General features: G+C 37.4%; 1 protein-coding gene across 1 annotated transcript; it reads left to right on the top strand.

Annotated features, from left to right (window-relative positions):
* Positions 1–2,249, top strand: LOC135129099 (heat shock 70 kDa protein-like). Its single transcript, XM_064056180.1, has 3 exons — positions 1–283; positions 344–1,923; positions 2,124–2,249. The coding sequence occupies exons 1-3, from the start codon at positions 79–81 to the stop codon at positions 2,247–2,249; spliced, it is 1,911 nt and encodes a 636-aa protein (XP_063912250.1). The 5' UTR covers positions 1–78.
* Positions 2,250–11,726: the final 9,477 nt, after the last annotated feature.

Below are 11,726 nucleotides of genomic sequence, written 5' to 3'. Positions count from 1 at the left end.
TTTTACTCCCAGCAGTATTACATGTATACTTATCAAAATAAACAAATTATGTATAAAATAAGGTTATAGATTTCTAGAATGGATGATATTGTGATCGGTATTGATCTGGGTACCACAACTTCGTGTATTTCTGTTTATGCAAAAGGCAGAATACGAATTCTAGAAAATGATAGAGGAGCAAGGGTTACACCATCTTTCATCTACTTTCCGCCTGAAGGTGGTACTGTCATTGGTGAATATGCAAAAACAATGTCACTGCAGAAACCCGAAAATGGTATTTACAGTAAGCGTGTTAGATATTAGAATAATTGTTAATTATTACTAATGCACGTGATATTTGCAGAGATGAAGCGACTTATAGGCAGACAGTTTGATGATACATACATTCAAAAAACTCTCGAGTACTTTCCCTTTGTCATAACTTCAGGGATCTCTAACTTCCCAGTGATTTATGTTAAGCAGAATAATACAACAATCCAGAAAACACCACAACAATTGTGTACAATAATCCTCCAAGAATTAAAAAAATATGCTGAAGCGAAGCTGAATCAGATTGTAAACAAAGTTGTCATAACCGTTCCAGCTTATTTCAACGTCACACAACGAGAAGTCACTTTAGCAGCAGCTAAAGATGCCGGATTTACTGTGCTCAAGCTTCTAAATGAACCAACAGCAGCGGCTTTAGCTTACTACTTCGATAATGATATAACCGAAAACCATATTTCATTAGTTTATGATTTGGGAGGCGGAACTTTCGATGTTGCCATTCTTCAGAAAAAAGCTGATAACGTGGAAGTACTATGCGTGGATGGGGACTGTCAACTAGGAGGTCACGATTTGGATAATTGCATTTTAAACTATATTGTAGAGGTGTTACGCAAAGATTACCGTTACAATGCAAAAATAGATCCAGGTGCTAAAAGAAGATTACGTAATAAGTGCGAAGAAGCGAAGAAAGATCTGTCATCGGCTAATAAAGCATTGATAACCATAAACGGAATGGTACCCAAACATCCTAGAATTATTATTACACTGACAAGGTCTGTCTTTGAAGAGAAAGCCAGCAAGTTATTCAAAAAAACTATTGACATTTTACATAACTGTTTAGTTGAATCAAAAATTTCCAAGCAATCGATTCAAGAGGTAATCTTGTGTGGTGGTTCCACCCGAATACCCAAAATACAAAAAATGATTTCTGATTATTTTGGAGGTAAACAGTTAAATAATTCGATACATCCTGACGAATGTGTAGCTGAAGGAGCAGCTTTGCAAGCTGCTATGTTATCAACTAGTAAAAAACAAGATATTGAACTACTGGAGATGGTTGATGTTGTTCCTCTCTCTTTAGGTTTTGGTAGGCTCGGACGTGAAATGCTTGTTATAATTCGCAGAAATACGAAGATACCGGCTAAAGGATCTCAAATATTTATAAACAGGGACGAAAGTCATACCTCATTTTCTACTGGAATATATGAAGGTGAGCGCACAGATGTAAGGAAAAATCGTTACTTGGGAAAATTATCCATTGATGGCTTATTACCGGCACCTCCCGAGCAACTACGTGTCACTTTTACATTGAACATTGATTCCAACGGGATACTAACAGCTAAAGCGGAGGAAAGATTGTCAAATATGGTTAAAGAAGTGAAAGTGAATTATACTAGAGGTGACAAGAGTGAGTTTGAAATCAAAAACTCTTTACTAGCTGCAGTAGAAAATCAGGAAACAGATAAAAAGTTCACAAAATTTGTTAGAATTAAACAATACTTGATTCAGTATTTAATACGTTTCTTGTATAACTTTGACAAACAGAAGTTGCACTATAAATCGATTAAAATATTTTGCGAAAAAACAAGATATGACTTATATGACATGGAAGTCGAGCAAGAAGAACGCGTAAAAAATCTTTATGAAGAAGTGAAAGTAAAATGTTATGCAATTGCGAAAAAACATAAATTTGTATACCTACCTAAGGAACTATAGTGTCATCTATTCTATCTATCTATCATTCGACCGTGTTCCTATTCGCAGATTACTACTAAAACTGGACCTGTAGTGTTTCTTAAGTAAAACTCCATAGTTTCCTTGCCTTATTTAATACCCGCGATTATATACAAATAAAGAAACACAACTTCTCTAACTTAACGCTCTATTCGACGGCCATCATTGCTCTTTCTGCTGTGGCGCATGCTCTGCACTGGTGCGCCCACACCTATGCAACTACCTACACCACACTACTCTCCCCTTAAAAAAAATATAAGAAATCTCCTTAGTATCGGAAACGGTCTGGCGGTTTCAATTGACTACGCCGTCTCAGCTTTGTGACTAAAGAGCTTTCTTTTGACAACTCTGTTTGATTATCCTGCACGTCCTGATCAATCTTACAATCTAACAGAATTTTCCTATCCTCTACATAGTTCTTATCCTCAATATCTACGTTCTTATCTTGTACATTCCGTAGTGCCCTATTGACTAACAGCTGATTTATATGTCGTTTCCACACATAACCTTCCGTTATTTCTACTAAATAGGTGCGCGGCCCTAACACCTTGACAATGCTGCCTGCACACCAAGCTGGCTTGGCGTGGCGATAATCACGTGCTAGGACAGTATCATTTACATGAAATTGTTGGGATCGCTTACCTTTATAATGTTTAACTGCCTGAGCTTGCTTTTTACGCCACGTTTGCTGCAAGCCTGCCTTACAAACATCTACGGCCCTGGTGTCGGGTCGTAACAAATCTAGTCTACATCTTAGATTCCTACCTAACATTAACATTGCTGGTGATTGACCAGTCATACAATGAACCGTATTTCTATAATCCAAAAGGAATTTGTTTAACGCTAAATTAAAATTTGCAAGATTGTCATCTTTTAAACATTTGTATAACGCCCTCTTGACCGTTTTAACAGAATTCTCCGCTTGACCATTCGTAGCGGGGTGATATGGAGCTGATCTTTTAAATCGGATACCATTAACTCGCAAAAAATTTTCAAATTCTTCCGATGTAAAAGCTCTGCCATTATCCGACACAATGGTTTTGGGAAACCCAAACCTCGCAAACAAACTTCGCAAAACATTAATGGTTGCTTGAGTTGAGATGTTTGTCATAACAAACGCTTCTGTCCATTTACTGTACGCATCCACCACAATTAAAATTTGTTTATTGAAAATCGGTCCTAAAAAATCTATATGTATACGTTCCCAAACTGAATCTGGAATTGACCATGGCATTAGTTTACTTAAACCGGGAGCCTCCCGCAACTTTAAACAATTTGGACAATTTGCAATAAAATTTTCTATTTGCGTGCTCATATTAGGCCACCACACGTACGAACGTGCTAAACTTTTAGTTTTCACAATTCCCATATGGGATCTATGTAGTTCTTGAAGAATATTATGTCTCAACGCTTTTGGAACCACGACTCTATAACCAAACAAAATACAATTCCCTTCTACGGTGAGATTATTCTTGTACTGTTCGTACCCCTTTAACTCCTTGGTTATACGTTTCGGCCACCCTTTTTGAATATATTTCAACACCTTACTTAATGCCTTGTCCTTCACAGTTTCCGACGCGATACAAGCACTGTCGATAGGTAGGTCTGAGTTAGAAAAAATATAATTAAAATAAGTATAGTCAGCAGCTGGTTCCGTAAACTCGTCTGCTACTGGTAACCGCGACAACGCATCGGCATTATTATCCATTGACTTGATAAACCTAATATCGTACTCATAATTCGCTAATATTAACGCCCAACGCTGTAAACGATTCGCCGCTAACACTGGTAAGCCTCGTTTAGGGCCAAAAATTGTAACCAAAGGCTTATGATCTGTCTGTAAAATAAACTTATGACCAAAAAGATATTGATGAAACTTCGTAACCCCGAATATAATTGCTAAAGCCTCCTTTTCTAACTGACTATATTTCCTTTGCGCGTGCGATAACGTTCGAGAAGCGAACGCTATTGGATATTCGACATTATTTACTACATGCGAAATAATAGCTGCAACCCCATGCTCTGATGCATCAGTCGTTAAAACTATTGGCAATGTCGCATCATAATGCGCTAACACTCGATCTGATGTCAATATTTCTTTTACTTGCACGAAAGCCCGTTCGCAATGCTCCGACCACACAAACTGTGAATCCTTCTTGAGCAATTCATATAATGGGTGCAACAGACTCGCATTGTTAGGTATAAATTTATTGTAATAATTTACCAACCCTAAAAAAGCTTTCACTTGCTTAACATTCTGCGGTCGTGGAGTGTTCTTGACATCTCTCACCTTATCCTCACAAGGATGTAACCCAGTCTTGTCAATCACGTATCCTAAATACGTTACCCTATCTTGGAAAAATGCACATTTCGAAAATTCAATGGTTAACCCGCAATGTTGTAATCTAGTCAACACCGCGTGCACTCGCTCTACATGCTGGCTAAAATTCTCTCCCGTAATCAAAATATCATCGAGAAAACAACACACCCCATCTAACCCTTGTAAAATCGTTTCCATTATTCTTTGAAACTTAGATGGTGCACATGCTAGCCCGAACGGTAAGCGCGTGTACTGAAATAACCCCTTATGCGTTGAAATTGTCGTAATTTCTCTTGACTGTTCATCTAACCCTATTTGCTGATAAGCTCTTGAAAGATCTAACTTCGTGAAGGTTTCTCCTTTCAATTTTGCAAAAATTTCCTCAATCCTAGGTAAAGGAAACAAATCCGCCTCTACCGCTAAATTTGCTGTGATTTTATAATCAGCACATATCCGTACGGTGCCATCTTTTTTAATGATCGGAACGATAGGCGTTCCCCAATGACTAAAATTAACCGGTTGTAAAATTCCCAACTTAACTAACCGCTCCAGTTCTTGCTCCACCTTGTCTTTAATTGCAAACGGTAACGGCCTAGGTTTATAAAATTTAGGCTGTGCCTTTTCTGAAATATTTAACCGTATGGTGCTCCTATTGAACAACCCTAACTGATCTGAAAAAACTGTCGGAAATTGCCCTAACAATTCCGCGACGCTCCCATTATTATTATTTGCGGACTCAATTTTATTTAAAAATTCCAGATTAAATTTGTAATAAAAATCTCGACCTAGTAAAGGTGGACCTCCGTTTCTAATGACATACAACTTCAACTTATGGCGCAAATCTTTAAACTTAATTTCTACTTCGACATAACCTAATGGTACAATTTTCTGTCCATTATAATTGGACAACCATTTACCGTCTGACCTTAATGCTAAATTACAAAAATGTTCACTCCAAAACTTTTCAGAAATTACCGACACAGATGCACCACTGTCAAATTCAAACCTTAACTTGTCCTCACCAACTTCGACTTCTACCTGAATTGGCGCGTACCTGACCTCGTTCGTCTGCACCCTGAACATGGTTTCTTCTGCCTCCGTCGACAAAAAATTATGACTTGACCTGCCACCTTTCTTTGAACTTGAGCAAACCGCTGCTAAATGACCTCGAATTCCACAAATATGACATATGTAATTCTGATAACGACACTTACTGACATGGTGTCCCTTTTTACCGCAAACCTTACACCATAACTGCGATCCTGACTTGGCTGCTAGCTGGGAAGTAGCCCCAAATTCCGCCTTTCCTGTCACACGACCGTTGCCTCTTCTTAAACTTTTTGACTCTCTTCCCTGGCCTTGTGACTCTCTCCAACTTTTTTGATGAGACAACTGGAACATTTCCGCCTCTTCCTTCTTCCGGGACCTTTCTGAGTCCAATACATAACGGTGCCTCGACGCCTCCTTACTAGCCGCAATATCGACACTTTGCTGCAACGTGAGGTTACTCACATCTTCCTCCAATAAGCAATCTAAAATAACTCCTTCGCCAAGCCCCATGATAAAGCGATCTCTCAGTACCACTTGTAGTTCCGCCCCGAACTTGCACTTCGACGCCAAATGTCGGATTCGGGACGCCCACTCGACTATCTCTTCGTCTCGCCCTCGCACTGCATGATAAAACTTATACCTCTCTGGGAAATGTAACTTGGGGGGGACAAAATGCTTGTCAAACAGTGTAATTAACTCCCTGAATGTTTTCTTCGTTGGATCTTCTGGAACACATAGATTCTCCAGCAACTTGTATGATTCTTCGGTGCAACAATTGATCAGTAGAGCTTGTTGAATTCTGTCGTCTGTGATGTTGTTCACCACAAAATATTGCGTCAATTGAGTATAAAAAATCTTCCAGTCTGAATTGAGTGTAAACTGCCTCAGATGACCCACATTCGTAAATCTTGCCTCACTTGATTTCGTATCTTCGCCGCCCATCTTGTTTTTTTTCTTCCAACGCTTAACTGCCACGTGGCCACCGCTTTTTCACTCTCTCTTTAACTTACGCCGATCTGTCCATAATTTTCCTCGTCGCCACTGTAGTGTTTCTTAAATAAAACTCCATAGTTTCCTTGCCTTATTTAATACCCGCGATTATATACAAATAAAGAAACACAACTTCTCTAACTTAACGCTCTATTCGACGGCCATCATTGCTCTTTCTGCTGTGGCGCATGCTCTGCACTGGTGCGCCCACACCTATGCAACTACCTACACCACAGGACCATTATGGTGTTCGCGGTGACTTACTGAGGTGGATAGCGGAATTTCTTCAAAATCGTACCTTTACAGTTAAGATTCTCACTGAACATTCACAAGCTACACCGGTTCTTAGCGGTGTTCCACAAGGGTCCGTGCTTGGACCCATCTTATTTAACATCTATGTTAGTGACCTTGCCTCCTTGTTTAACTGTCCATCCGCGTTGTTTGCTGACGATACAAAGATATTTTCAAATCCTCTCGAGAATCCTGATGCTCTTTCTAATGATCTCAAACTTGTGGAAGATTGGTGTGACAAGTGGTTACTATCCACAAATGAAGCTAAATGCACTGTATTACATATTGGGTCAAACAATCCACATAAATCATATTATCTTAACGGAATTGAACTGCAATCTGTAAAACAAAGAGATCTAGGTGTTATTATATCAAGTGACCTCAAATGGGCATCCCACATTGGTGCTGTGGTTAAAAAGGTTAACTCGCTGCGGTACTTAGTTGCTATCAGTTTTAAAAATATTTATCCTGCTTTGCTAGAACGCATCTATAAATCGTATGTCAGACCAATTTTTGATTATGCCGCCCCAGTGTGGAATCCTTACTTTGCTGGTGATATCCATATCCTAGAACAGGCACAACGACGTTTCACTAAACTGTCGCCTGCTTTAAAACATCTCCCCTATGAACAACGACTTACTGCCCTTCACTTATCTTCTTTGACTGCTCGACGAATTCGTGGCGATTTAATTGAGACATACAAAATATTGCATGGTCACTATACGTGTCATTTATCATTGTTTGTACTCAGCACTAATCTACACCTACGAGGACACAATCTGAAGCTAGTACGTGAACGGTTTTACAAATTGTGTAGGCAACACTTCCTCACAAACAGAATACCAAATTTGTGGAACACTCTGCCGGATGATGTCATCGCAGCCTCGTCACTCAATGCCTTCAAGAACCGACTTGACGCCCACTTTTCTAATTCTTTCTAGCTCTTTTTAAATTTATATTATTATTGTATTCATATTTATTTATATTATCTTGTATTAATGCACACTCTGACTTTGTAATGAAGTGCATCGGCATTTTGCCGCCTTACTTCTACTTCTATAATAATAATAATAATAATAATAATAATCTAGTCGAACCTGGAAAACATTGTTTGTTTGGGTATTATTAATTTTATCATAAATATGTTTCTTTAAGGTCTATTATTAAGTGAAGCACATATTTGTAAAAATTTGTTTCATACTATTTTTGCGATATTTTGTTTTGTTTAAATTTGGTGAATATTAAGAATAAAACCAGTTTGTCACCAATATATATTTTTCACTTCGACAAGATTAACATTTTGTTGGAATGCAGATGTATGCCCATTACTGCCTATGAAAGTGCAAATTTTGTTCCAAATATCTGTAATAATTAAAGAAAATGGGTCTGAGTTGTTTTTTTTGTAACTTTTTGTGGCATTAATAAAATATTAAGTATACAAGGTGATTGCGAAATACATGCAAAAAAAAAAATCGGGAATAGCTTACAATATGATTATGTCACTGGCAAAAATTCACGGTCCTAAGTGGTAGCAGTGTCTAGAAAAAATTATTTGAAATTAAATGTAAATTGTTATACGCGCCGCTGGTAATGTTTCGTGACCTACATAATTACTGCAATGCATGGGCAGGCGACTCGGATTAAGAACCAAAAAAGTAACTTTATCAGGCACTTTTTTAATCGCAACGTGAAAAACACAAAAAGGGCCAGTCATTATCGAGCGGTCGTTGAAATCGGTGTATGGTCCAGTTTTCCAATGCAGAGTGTGTCGATATGGTAATTTGTGTGCGCGAACATTTGCATCAGTGGTACACCATCTCCGAGATCATGGTACCTTCAACCTCAAACTCACGATCGTGGTCGTGATGGGACAGAAAGAAGAAATTGGATTTTCGCAGCTTGTAGTGCTTGCTACATTAAAAGAACACGGTCACATTCATACCATGTTGACAAAGTGCACGGTTTGGAGCCCGCTGATTGTCCATGTTGTGTAACTCACTTTTTGTCCGAAGGAACTCCACATAGTCGTCAACAAGTACGATTTCAAGAGACGGTTTTCGATAAATGTGTATCGGTTGGATGAAACAATTCGTTTGTGGAAATCAACAGTATCCAGGAATTATCGAAGAGCTTCAACAAGTGAAAGTGGCAGCCGCTACTCCGGTGTTTTTTTACCTATCAACAAACCTCTTGCGACGCTCTGACGCCTGTATTGCTAGTCAAGGACAACATTTTCAACATTTCTTGTAAAAAGGTAGTAGCATTCTAAGTTGCTCTTATTTCTGTTCCAATAAACAATGTAAAATCGTTCTGACAAGGACCAAACATCCGTCAAAATCAAAATTACCAAAAAACTTTCACACTGCCCTTTAACGATGAATGAATAAATGAATGAACGAATGATAAGTAGCAAAAAGTCGGTTTTACTTTTAATTGAAACTGAAAGTGTTTAGGTCGTTTTTATTCGAACGTTTTTCCAACTCTGTTTACAAGGTGGCTCGTATCGAGTGTGGTTCATGGCGGTTTTGCCCCATTCGATTTTTAATTTGTTTTTTCTATATTTCGGCTCTACTAGAGTGGGGGATGCCGTGGTTAAAATATTTGCATATATTTCGCAGTCATTCTGTATATATTAGCGCTACAGGCCCTCTAGGCTCTTGGCTTCTATGGTGCCAGTTATTTGTTTCCATCTTTTTCAGTTTGTGACTACACTTTTCCAGTTTTTCACTCCATTTGCTTTCAGATCCTTCTGCATCTCCTCTAGGGATTTCTTTCTTGGGCGTCCTGTTCTTAGTTTCTCACCCCTTCCTTCTTCTAATAATCTTTTTGCTATTCTTTGTCCTGGCATTCTAGTTATGTGTCCTAACCATCTGATTCTTTGCGGTCGAATTTTTTGTGTGATAATTGGTCTTCTATACAGGTTCATGACTTCCTGGTTTGTCCTTCTTCTCCATTCTCCTTCTGTACTTTTGACCCCTGCGAAAATTTTTCTAAGTATTTTTCTTTCACATGTTTCTAATTTCATTTTGTCTTGTTTATTCAGTGTCCCTATTGCACTTGTGTACGTTACCACTGGTCTTATGATTGTTTCGTACATTCCTATTTTTGATTTTCGCGGTAAATTTTTTCTTTGCATAATTGATGTTAGACAAACCATTGCTCTGTTGCTTTTTAGCATTCTTATTTCTATTTCCTTTGCTTCTATGGCTTTACATATTATTGTGGCTCCTAGGTATATAAATTCATTTACTTTTTATGTCTTGTATTCTTTCCTGTCCGGTATTTCTAGCTTTTCCATTGGTTCGTATAACATGCTTCGGTCTATGGAATCGCAGGCTTGTTTAAAGTGTATGAAAAGGATGTGCAGGCTTAGGTTTTGTTCATAGCTGCTATTTTGGATCGTTTTTAGAGTAAAAATCTGATCTATTGCTGATCTTCCTGCTCTAAACCCTCCTTGATATACTCCTACTGTTTGGGTGGTGTATTGTCTCAATTTAGTTCTTATGATTTTTGCTAAGATCTTATATACTACATCAAGTATGGCTATTTCTCTGTAGTTTTCACATTCCGTTGCGTCTCCTTTTTTAAATATGGGGCAGATAATGGCGCTGTTCCATCCTTTCGGTGTTATCTCCTCTTGCCATATTCTAAGTATTAGCTGATATATTCTCTTGGTAAGTTGTTCGGCTCCTATTTTCAGTAGTTCTGCAGGAATTCCATTTTCTCCGGGGCTTTTATGACTTTTCATTTCTTGTATCATTCTAATAATTTCTTGTCTTGTTGATTCTTTTATTTTTCTTGTTTCTCATTGTTTTCTTGTCTACTTGTTTTCACTACTTTTGGCTGTTGTTCTTCCTTGTCTTGTCATTTAGTAGGTCTTCAAAATATTCCGCCCATTTGTGTAGTTTTTCTACTGTGTCTCCAATCAGTATACCGTTCTCGTGCTCGTGGTCTGTCTTGTCTTCCTGACTTCTTGGTAGAAGTTTTGTATGTCTTTGTTTTGGTAATGTTTTTCTATTGTAGCCATTTTTTTTTTCAAATGTTCTCTCTTTTTCCGTCTGCATATTTATTTGGCTATTTTCATTTTTTTTCGTTCAGGGTCGTCTTAAAATTCCACTTTTATATTTTAAATTATCATGGTAAATCGTATTCAGTTTTCACAATCTTAAAATTTCGTTTTTCGTTATTTACTCTCACGTTATTCAAAAACTATAAAAGGGCAATATAGCTCAACACTACTGATTCTAACAATGTAACTGTCACTGTAATGGTGTTTTTATATTTCTCCCAAAAAATATTTCTTTGTTACTTGCACAAAACTTGTGTTGAAATTTTTGTCATGCCAGTCTTTTTTAAGTGGATTAGTGGCAAATTTGTAGAGCATACTTAATCTAAAATTATCTTTGTAATGAAGGAACAATATATAGATGCGACACACTGAGTTAACATGCCGTATCCCAGACATGGCTCTTGTTCAAAAGTTTTCATCTCAAAAACAAAGATCGTTTTCAAATACTTTTTCATTACAAAAAACACTTTACACCAGAAATTTAAGAACACTAATACAATAAAATCTATATTGTTAGAATCAGTCTTCGTGTTTGGTAATATGACAGTTAAATAACAAAAGTTGGAAAAGTTTTTGAAATATGACTAAAAACCAAAACAGGCGGTTTAAAAGTTTGGAAATTCAAGAAATAATTTGTTTCATTACAAAATTTTATTTACAAAAATAAAACTGTAAAACGAATAGAAGCGGAATAACAAAAACTTTATGATAAATTGTGTATCAATTTCTTCAGACATCGGTATATTTTTTCATAACTGAGAACACCGCTGCGAAATCTCCGATATAACATGCATTGCTGACGGATTTTGCACGCTGCTAACTCAAAGTGGAGCCCACAATAGAGATTTAATAAAACACAGATCACCTGGTATTTGAGATCAGGAATTGAGGGCGTAATTTCCCACTTAACTAACTACTTGTGCTAATCGGCCGATAAATTTTGTAGATATCTTATCTTTACTCTCACTATTTATCAGCTTATCAAATAAGTGTTATTCAAGATAT

This window comes from Zophobas morio, unplaced genomic scaffold (genome assembly GCF_036711695.1).
Source record: "Zophobas morio isolate AGI-343-1 ecotype UQ-CSIRO unplaced genomic scaffold, CSIRO_AGI_Zmor_V1 ptg000014l, whole genome shotgun sequence".
NCBI lineage: Eukaryota > Metazoa > Arthropoda > Insecta > Coleoptera > Tenebrionidae > Zophobas > Zophobas morio.
This window is presented reverse-complemented; position numbering and strand designations above follow the sequence as displayed.